Raw genomic sequence first — 10,476 nt, 5'->3', positions numbered from 1 at the left:
TGCTGATATACTTTCAAGCTTAAAAATTAACAGAAAGTACAAAGGGAGACATCTTTTTCCAAGAACAGTGTGCTCTCCTTCCCCATTACATGAGCAATTGCAATACTGAAGGGTAACCACAACAATATTGGGAAGTTAAATATTTATTTCTGCAGTCAATAAGTTCCCTGGAGAAAAGTTAAAGCTTGCATGGACCTTCATATAAAAGACTGTGTCGGATGCCTCCAGAGCAGAACCCTCCGGTTTACTTCCACCAAAATGGCTCTTCCATTTCAGTGTTTTTACCAATGTACTGGGATATTTCTTCTTCTGACATCATCTTTAATCTTTGCTGAAGGTGGAAAGATCTTGGTAATACCTCAGGATGGAAGTCACTGGCTCAGCATGCGCCCAGTAGTGGGGAAGCTCCAGCAAAATGGACATGAAGTTGTTGTGGTTGTACCGTCAACAAGTTTGCATATGAAATCAAAGGAGCCTCATAATTACACAGTGAAAGTATATCCAATACCTTACACAGAGGAACATTTAGCTGTCACGCTCAATTCATTTGTTAGTGCTCATTTTATTGAACAATCTGTTTTGAATATTATTATTACAATGTATCAAAGCATGTCGGAAATTTTCAGGTTCTTTTTCACCAACTGTAAGAGCCTTTTGCACAATGAAGACATGATGCAGTATTTGAGAGAGAGCAAATTTGATGTGGTTTTCACGGATCCGATTATGATGTGCGGACCGATAATTGCTGAGTATCTTTCAGTTCCTTCTGTCTACTTTTTGCGGGGATTTCCTTGTGGTATGGATTCTGAAGCCACACAGTGTCCAAACCCTCCTTCCTATGTCCCCAGACTCTTCCTAAATAATTCAGATAGCATGACATTTGCTCAACGCATGAAGAACATGCTGGTCCGTATGCTGGAGTTCATTTACTGTAAGCCTGTATTCGCTCAATTTGAAGAACTTGCATACAAGATTTTTCAAAAGAAAATGACATCTACAGAACTTCTAAGCCGTGGATCTGTTTGGCTAATGAGATACGATTTTGTGTTTGAGTTCCCGAGACCAGTGATGCCAAACATGGTTTTTATTGGAGGGATAAACTGTGATCAGAAGAAAAAACTGTCTCAGGTATAAAATTTTATTTTATTTTTATTGAAAAGGCAAGAGCATAAATGTTTAAACATCCTTACATTAAAACCTAACTGCCAACACTTTGGTATTTAAAGATAGAAAGCTAATGAGAAATCCTGCATGATGCAGAAATGTTATTTCCTAATATCCAGCATTCAGATTATATCATATCCTGGCAAACCTAAATCCTTATCAGATATGAGAATTTAAGTAACATGTAAATTTTATGCAAATGGTAAGGTCTTTTGTTGAACTGAAGCTCACCTGAATTTTGGTGAGTTGCAAACTTTCCTCCCCAACAGGAAGCCAGACTTGTTACCTTCCATTTATCTAAGTTTCTTATGCCATGTCCATCTCTGTAAGAGCTGTCCCTGCAACCAAAGCCAGGCTCAGGACTTGGCTATATTGCTCTGAAAGAGTAGCCTTAGGAAAACCCGTAAGCAGTCTGCTCTCTGTCTGCCCCATGGTGTCCTCCCCTCCCAGCTGTCTCATGGACTGTCCATCCATACTTCCATATACCCATTCTCCTTTCATCCACAATGAAGGTTATAGAACTTAAGATTTTAGCTATTCATCAGTTCTTTTTCTGTCACATCCATCTGCCAGACTGATTTATTTACATCTCTGCCGTTATGTCAAGGTGTCAATACCTAACCCCCAAAAGAAAGCCTTTTTAAATTGTACCCTCCCCCCTTTTTTTATAGGTTATTTAATTAGGTTTTAAGCTTTTCCGTGTGTGGATGTCTTCTGTAAATTCCCATTCAGGTCTTTGGGTACCAGCCAGGTCTCTGAATCATGTACAGCATATTCTATAGCAGATCAAAAGCAGGAAAGGGATATTCAAGTATTGCAAATTGTGAGTACCCCTGAAACAGAGTAGAGTAGAAGAAAGCCCTAATATCCTCCCTTTTTGTCCCAATAAGTATATTTAGTGCTTGTGTTGGAAGTGGCAGAGCCAATCCTCTTACCAGGACAGTCTCCAGTGCCACTTGGTTCACTCTAACTGGTTATATATGTTCGAATAAAAGAAGAGGAGTAGCAGTTGTTCACAAGGGGTCTTTCAAAAGGACATGGAGTCAGGAGTGGGAAAGATTGCTGACTAGGTGTTACAGACCCAAGCAGATGTCTGTAAATGCCCCACATAAGACATGCATGACTGTCTGTCTTCATCTGTCAGTCTAGCTTGAATGCATCTTCTTCTAGTGTACATTTGACAGCCTTGTCAGAGGTTCCAAGCAACAGGTCTGTTTCTATGCATCACCTTCTCCCGAGCTGTTTGGAAATTCCCATTAAGTTAATCCTATGTTGGAAACTACCGAGATGGAGACAGTGCAGGTGATGGAGCTGGCTGCTCTTTTTGGAGGGCAGGTTCTCAACAAGGTCAAAGCTTTCCCACCAGGCTTGAAAATAAGCATGCAGATACTGCATGTGAAAGAAAGCTCCACCAGTGATGTAGAGCCCTGAATGTCTTGGAGGAGCAAATTGTATCCCAAAGGCACTTGCCCAGCCACCTACTTATAAACTTTTATGGTGAGAGTTTATCACCAACATTTAAAAATCCAGCAGTTTACAGCTGAGAAGGATCTGGACCCACAGAGTTGATGAACTCTTTCAGTCATGAACTGAACTGACATTGGCCATGAACTCATGAGTTCATGAATTAGAAATGTGCTGTTGATTTATGTTATCTGAAGTACAATGGTGAAGTGCAGTTTTGCAATTTAGTTTTAATACCTGATAGGATAAACAGTTAGATGGAAGTTACATGTGGAGATGGGGAAAGATTTTCTGTTGGCTACTTCAAAAAAATGCATGTTTGCATCAATGAAAAAAAAATATTCATTTTTCTCAGTTGTACCAACTGAGGAAAAAACAAAACCCAGGTACTTTAACATTGATTTCTCATATTTATCTTTACTATGTTATGTTTACTTTATAGACCCAGTACTACCATGTGGGGTCAGCAGTGTTTCTGTCCATTCACTCTGTGTATGCATTTCTTTCATGGATTGCCATGCACCTTAGAGCATGTTGTCAGTAAATGTCAGCAAAACATGCTGGGTTGCTGGTGGTAAGAAGTGTCATTGGGCTGTGCTCCTACTATGGGAGGAAGAAGAGAAGGCTGAGGCATTGAGCTGTAGTCTCAGCTTGGGCAAGCGAAGTGTATATGATAGGAGACACACCTCTGTCGTGCTCATACAAACCCGCTTTTGAAGTACAAACCTCATCTCAAGCTTTTATAATCATTAGTCACCTACTGTGGGTCCAATGCATGCAAACTTGTGAACACCTGAAATGTGAGGCAAGCCAAAAGGGCAGAGGTATCATTAGAAAGCATTGCCAAGTGGTGTGTTTGCATACGTGGAGCATAGCTACAAAAGCTTGCGAACCACCCCTGGCCTTTCTCGTGCATGGGTTCCTGTCCGTCTAACTTGCAACATGCTGGTGGCAGTGCTGCTCCCCTTCTTGTGCTGCCTGAGTCTTGCCACTACTGGGAAACTGCTGGTGATCCCGATGGAGGGCAGCCACTGGCTCAGTATGAAGGAGGTGCTGGCCGAGCTGAGCAAGAGAGGGCATGAAATCGTTGTCATCGCACCAGACAGCAAAATGCTGATAGATTCTTCTGAGATATATGAATTGAAAATGTACCCTGTACCTTTCAAAAAGGAAGAGATGGAAGAACTTATGCGCTCACTTAGTGCAAACTGTTTTAGCGAAGAGCCGTTCCTGATGCGATTTTTGAATACCTGGGATAATTTCAGAAAGAGCTCTGCCATGTTTCAGACTTCCTGCAGTTCCTTACTCTACAACAAAGAGATGATGAAATACATCAAAGAAAGTAAATTTGATGCCATCTTTACAGATCCTCTGACACCCTGTGGACAGATAATTGCTTTGCACTTTTCTATCCCTACTGTTTTCTTCTTGCGGGGCATCCCGTGTGCTATAGACATTCATGCTGCTCAGAGTCCAGACCCACCATCCTACATCCCACGAATGTTCTCACTCAATACAGATCATATGACGTTTCCTCAGAGAGTGAAGAACTTCCTCATCAGCATTTCAGAGACTTTCACCTGCAGTATGGTCTTTTCACCATTTGAAAGACTGGCATCAGACTTTCTCCAAAAACCGATGACAATTACGCACCTTTTAAGTCATGGATCCATTTGGCTGAAGAGACTTGACTTTGTCTTTGACTATCCCATGCCTGTAATGCCCAATATGATTTTCATTGGAGGCATAAACTGTGGACAGAAGAAACCATTATCTCAGGTCAGTGACTGGCTGGGAAAGGTATAACAAGGGAAAAGTTCTGGCAGTCATACACCTGCACGATCTGGGTGAGGTTTAATACTGTGTTTGATATGGACATTTCTTACCTAAAGAGATAATTTAGATTAATGCTTTCTGTATAGCCAATCCACATGAAACAGAGTGGTATAGTGGACCAGAACAGGATGTGATTCCACCTCCTTTTCTTGGATCTGCCCAACACATGGATTTTGTTTGGTGAGGGGATCACATGCTATGCTGAGTTTAATTCCAGCTGAAGTCAGGTACATAAACAGCATCTAGCCTAGGAATTAATGCAAAAAGGGCAGGTGAATTATAACAGCTCTTCCAAAAATTCTGTGCCCCACATAAGAGGCAGTAGAATATTTCTTCAAGAGCATTAGCTGCTTATCCAGTCAGAAAAGTAACTCACTGAGTTATGTGCAATAGCATCATGTGCTCTTTTCTGTAACAGCAGCCTTCTGTTTGAGTTGAAGGCTAATATTTTGTGGTGAAGATTTTGGTCTAACAACAGCTTCCATCACAAAAACTAGATAGCTGAATTCTCAACTGCATTTTTAGGAGACATCCTCTTTGGATAGGGAAATGTTGATGGGTAGTTGCTGGGGCATCTGTGGTCCAAAAAGTACTTGATAAAGGCATGCATGTGATGTATGTTAGCTTGTTGGTGCTCATGATATATGTTAGCTTGTTGCTGCATGTGATGTATATTCTTGCTTGCTTGTGCTGTAAGACAAACAGCCTCATGTGAAGTCAGAGATTAAGTAGAAAAGGATAGGAGGAGACAGCTCTCCTCAGCAGATGATGAATCTGTAGTTAGTGTCATCCAGCTGTTTCAGCAATAAATCACATTGGTTCCCAGAAAGGATAAAGTTTCATCCTTTGTGAACATTGCTTAAAAATAAACAGACTTTCCTCTATTCTTCCCTTGAACCTTTTTCACTTGCCAGCCTTCCCTGAGTCTTAGGGAATGGATTCTTCCTGCCTATCACCACTCTTGCTCTTCCCCCAAATTCATAGGCCTTCCTGAACATGAATGAGTGAAGCTTCACAATAAAATATATTTGCATTTTACAAGCCTGGCACATCTTCCCCAGAGCCAACCTTAACAGCCCTCAGGCTTTGCTTTGCTCCTCCCAGTACTTCCCCTGATGCTGCCCATTGAAAGTACTGTTTATTTCTATTGAGCTGCTAGTGTTCATATCTTGCTTTTTTCACAAAAGTCGCATTCAAATTGCCTGTCAACCCCCCCCCCCCCCGGCCACTTTTATCAGGGTAGTGCTTTCTCCTATCTGTTCTGTCCATCAGAGCTGCTTAATGGCTCCTCAGGACAAACCCAGGCAGACCCTTTAGGAAAGCAGCACCCTGCCTGCAGGCAAGGCCATGTGGCAGCTCCAGGTTAAAATCAGACTTTCCTCTGAAGATGAAGCTCACTCTCGCTCTCATCTTGCCCAGGGGCTAAAGATCATAGTCCAGCAGTAATATTTATTGCAGAAGTACTGATTCTTCAGTCCTGATTTCTTCTTGTCTTCCAACTATGCCTCTGCATCACGGTTAGATCTAACGGCAAAATACAGTCTTGCAGGTTGACAAGTTTATCACAAGTACTTGTTAACTGCTCAGACATGGTGTCTTGCTTTTATCTTTTAATCTGAAGCAATAACACCACCTCTTACCATTTAAAATCAATTCCTGGCCTGAAACAAGAGGGCTGTTACTGGGTACTTCTGTCCAAGCTTTCTTGTATTAGGTATAAGGGGAATTGTGTGGCTTTTCCTTCTTATTGCTCCTGGAAGAAGAAAATGATTGAGAGAGGCACAGAGAGGTAGGTCAGGATGAGAAAAAAGAAGTGTCATGCATAGCAGTTGGTGGTTTTCCTTCGTGAATGCAAGCCTCTGCTTCAGTGTTGCTTACTGTAATAAATTTGTTCCTGGTGTTGTATCTGGCCCCAGTGCTGAGCTGTATGTAAATCACAGGCCTCCTCCTTAGGATTTGCACAGATATCATGCTGTATAGTGGCATAATTTCATAATTTCAAACATAAACTCGAACAGCATTTCAGAACAGCTGTAAAATTCTTATCAAAAAGAAAGAAAAAAAAGAAGGAAAGCATTTTAATACCTGCTTTCAGCAGGCCCAGTTACTTCCAAGTGCCAGCATTATTCAAAGGCTTGGGATTTTGTTTTTGCAAAGTCTGATTTTATTTTCAATTTAACATCAATCAGCACAGAGAAACAATCAGAAAGGACCCATCCCAAGGGAGCCTCAGATACTAAGCCCAGTTTTGCCCAACCTAAGTTGATTTATCATGTTTCTTTAATGATTCATCAATGCCTTGAATGGTTACTGGTGACTGGTTTTGCTGGAAAAGCCGGATCGTTAAGAGGGAATGTGAGAATCTGGCAGAGGGGGCGGGGATGACGGACGGACGGACGGACAGACAGGCGGACGACGAGGACTGTGGGTCTACTTAAAATCTGTTAGGTCAGGGCAGATGAACAGGCTTTGGATTTCTAGGAACATGGCTCATGTAAGTAAATACAGTTACTTAGTTTCTGTGGGGGTTTTGGTTTTCCTGTCTCTGTTTTGCTTGGCTAATGGTGGAAAGCTGTTGGTGGTGCCAATGGATGGGAGTCACTGGCTCAGCATGCGCTCACTGCTGGCAGCCCTCAGTCAGAAAGAGCACGAAATTGTCATTGTTGCACCAGAAGTAAACTTGAACGTGAAGGCATCTGAATATTACACTCTCAAAACGTATCCAGTGCCTTTAACTAGGGAAGAACTGGGAGCAAGCATGCATTCATTTGCGAATGATCTTTTTGAGAGAAGACCTTTTCTTCAAAGAATTACTGCACTTTATGAAAAAGTTCAAGTCATCTCCGATCTCTACATCTCCTCCTGTAGCAGTTTACTGCACAATAAGTATCTGATGCAATATCTTGAAGGGAGTAAATTTGATGCAGTTCTCACAGATCCTGTTGCACCATGTGGACAAATACTGGCTCTGCATCTCTCTATCCCATCTGTTTTCTTTTTACGGGGACTCCCCTGCAGTCTTGATCTGCAGGCTACTCAGTGTCCTGACCCCCCTTCCTACGTCCCAAGAACATTTACAGACAACTCAGACCACATGACGTTTATCCAGCGTGTGGAAAACTTATTTCTCAAGTCATCAGAATCATTTCTTTGCAATTTTGCCTATTTGCCATTTGAACTTCTGGCCTCAGATGTTCTTCACAGACCAGTAACAATGAAGGAGCTCTTAAGCCATGGATCCATTTGGCTTAAAAGAATGGATTTTGTTTTTGAGTATCCCATGCCAGTGATGCCCAACATAGTTTTTATTGGAGGTATAAACTGTGGAAAGAAAAAAACATTATCTCAGGTCAGTGATTTCCTTGATGAACAATATTATTGTTTGAAGGGAGAATGCTGTTTGCTCTGTATGTATATAATTGTATACATGGGTTTGTGGGATTTATATGTGCAGTAAGGTATACTGTAAAGACAAAGAAAATAGGTAAAAAACGGGGTTGATTTTAATTCTCTCCTACTCTTGCAGGTACTCTTCTACAGCATTAGCAGGATATAAGCATTTTTGCTTACATAATTGTTTTCTTTGGGCTAGGTGGAAGTAGTTCATCACTGCACTCTCACTAATGAGGCACACACCCACCAGTGACGGTGATTGCTGTCTTACCAGGCAGGTCTGCTGCTGGTGTTTGCCAGATCAGTATTATTAACTCAAACTATTTATTTTACTGTCACAGTTGATTTTTAAGAACAATGAATCTTTTTGGTTTAATAGAACCATCCTTTCATAATTTAGAAATAAAGTGTCATAACGCATCAGTCGGCAGGTAATGTTCTGGTTGCTCTGTCAGTCCAGGCTTATCCTTTCACTGCATGGATTCCTTACAAAATTTTCTGCAAAACTGTTGGACGTTTTCATAGCTGCTGGCCAACACTGCACATCTGCAACAGCTTACGCTGCCTTCTGAAAAGTTTCCCTGCAAAGGGAGTACGTAGAGCTGCAGTAGTTCAGTAAATGTACTTAAAAAAAATTCTGCTGTATACTATCAACCTCCATACAAAATTATTGTATTGTCAAAATTACTTGCAATAATTTTCATAATTAGGGCTGTCTGTCTGCAAATCCTGCCTATGCATTAATGTTGTTTGCTTTCATGGCCCTGGGGCGTACTCTTCCCAGGCTGATCTGGAACGGTATTTCTGAGTTCCTAATTCAATTTTAAATATAGGTGGCAAACCCCGTGTCCTTGTCCTTTCTCCTTCCAGCCCTTACTTCTTCCTTCCAAAAGGAGGCCTTTCAGTGAAATGAACTTTCATAGCTAATTTTCCATTTTCATGACAGCGTCAAGATATAAAACTGATAAAGAAACCAGACCATTTCCCATGTGAAGCATTAATATTTTTCTAAGCTTTTACAAATAGAAAATGATTTGGACTGGCAGGAGGGGAGGAATTTTCTTAGACTGAAAATTCTTGTTTGGAAAATTAATGATCTGTTAATTAGCTCTTTGGAGCAGATCACTAGTTAAAGGATCCCTCATTTCCTTAAATCCCAGTGTTCCTCCAATACAAATAGGTGGGTGTTTCCCAATCTAGCTGATGCTCTGATTACTATCTGCTAAATTGGCTGAACTTTAACACCTTTTATTCTGTCTTTGCCATGCCCATGATTATACATTTACCACACAGCAAATAAGTCTAAAGATCATCTGGAGAAAGCACAGCACAGATTGCTTAAAAACATGGAGCTGGGGATACTCACCAGATTTCTGCTGAAATGGCCCTGGTGCTTAGTGTTCATCCGCAAGTCACGGCAACACTGGTTCTGCTCCTGTCTGTGCTCAGTTTGGCTGCTGGTGGGAAGCTGCTGGTGGTGCCGGTGGACGGGAGTCATTGGCTCAGCATGCGGGAAGTGTTGGATGGTCTCAGGCAGAAGGGACATGAAATAGTCGTTGTTGCACCTGAAATAGACATACATATAAAACCATCAGAGAATTTTATTATGACAATGTATCCAGTACTGTTCACAAAGGAAGATGTAGATGGAAGTATCCATTCTTTTTCACAGGATGTATTTGAAGAAGGACCTTTTCTGGAAAGATTCTTAAAGTGCACCGGAGACTGAAAAGCATCTCTGCCATTACTCTCTCTACCTGTGCACACTTACTGTACAACAAAGAGCTTGTCAGATATCTTGAGGAGAGCAAGTTTGATGCTGTCTTTACAGATCCAATACTACCCTGCGGGCAGATACTGGCTGAGCATCTTTCAGTCCCTTCCGTGTTTTTCTTGCAGCAAATACCATGTGGCTTAGAATTGGAAGCCACTCAGTGTCCCAGTCCCCCTTCTTATGTCCCCAGGGTATTCACAGACCTTACAGACCGCATGAACTTTCTCCAGCGGGTGAAGAATCTAATGTTTGAACTCCCAAATTATTTTCTCTGTGATATTGTCTTTCAACCATACGCAAAACTGGCTTCTGAGTTCCTTCAGCGGGACGTGACTGTGCTGCATCTCTTACGGCAGGCTTCCATTTGGCTCATGAAGCTAGACTTTGTTTTACACTATCCGAGACCTTTGATGCCCAACATAATTATGGTTAGTGGAGTAAACTGTGCTCACAAGAAGCTGACTCAGGTGGGTCGTACTCTTTTTTTTCTTGTCATTCTTGCAGGCTTTTACATACTTTGAAAAGTTGTAAGACAGGTTTTGTTAAAAAGATCTCTTTCTGTGAGTAAAATGATTTTAAACTGCTTTTCCTTTGCAAAGAGGTGCCAGTACTCCTTTCAGTGAAGGTATCTGAATATCATGGTATAAAAATGGAGAAAGTGTTGTAAATTAATTTAGCTCTGGGAAACTCTCCATTGGTCACGTGCCTCTGCTTAAAGCCAGCTTTGACATTAGAGCAGGTTGCTCAGGACTGTTGATGCGGTGCAAGGCAGACTTTCATTTGAGGAGACCATCGCTCATCCTGGGGTCCAACTTATCATTGCTGATTTCCTCTACATTCCTGTT

At 41.5% G+C, this 10,476-nt stretch overlaps 1 protein-coding gene and 2 pseudogenes across 1 annotated transcript; all 3 read left to right on the top strand.

Annotated features, from left to right (window-relative positions):
* Positions 1–609: 609 nt before the first annotated feature.
* Positions 610–1,134, top strand: LOC104838318 (annotated as a pseudogene).
* A 2,511-nt stretch (positions 1,135–3,645) lies between these two features.
* Positions 3,646–4,434, top strand: LOC104838317 (annotated as a pseudogene).
* A 2,515-nt stretch (positions 4,435–6,949) lies between these two features.
* On the top strand, positions 6,950–8,020 carry LOC104838315 (UDP-glucuronosyltransferase 1-1-like). Its single transcript, XM_010577998.1, has 2 exons — positions 6,950–7,813; positions 7,991–8,020. The coding sequence occupies exons 1-2, from the start codon at positions 6,950–6,952 to the stop codon at positions 8,018–8,020; spliced, it is 894 nt and encodes a 297-aa protein (XP_010576300.1).
* Positions 8,021–10,476: the final 2,456 nt, after the last annotated feature.

This window comes from Haliaeetus leucocephalus, unplaced genomic scaffold, assembly GCF_000737465.1.
Source record: "Haliaeetus leucocephalus isolate CR32 unplaced genomic scaffold, Haliaeetus_leucocephalus-4.0 Scaffold587, whole genome shotgun sequence".
NCBI classification, from domain to species: Eukaryota; Metazoa; Chordata; class Aves; order Accipitriformes; family Accipitridae; genus Haliaeetus; species Haliaeetus leucocephalus.
Note: the sequence above shows the minus strand (reverse complement) of the source record. Positions and strands in the feature narration are given on the sequence as shown.

Excerpts from the sequence above, each read along its gene's own strand:
- LOC104838315 (XM_010577998.1), top strand. The coding sequence starts at position 6,950 with ATGGCTCATGTAAGTAAATACAGTTACTTAGTTTCTGTGGGGGTTTTG. Across the intron at positions 7,814-7,990 it reads AGAAAAAAACATTATCTCAG|GTACTCTTCTACAGCATTAG; the intron begins GTCAGTGATTTC and ends CTACTCTTGCAG.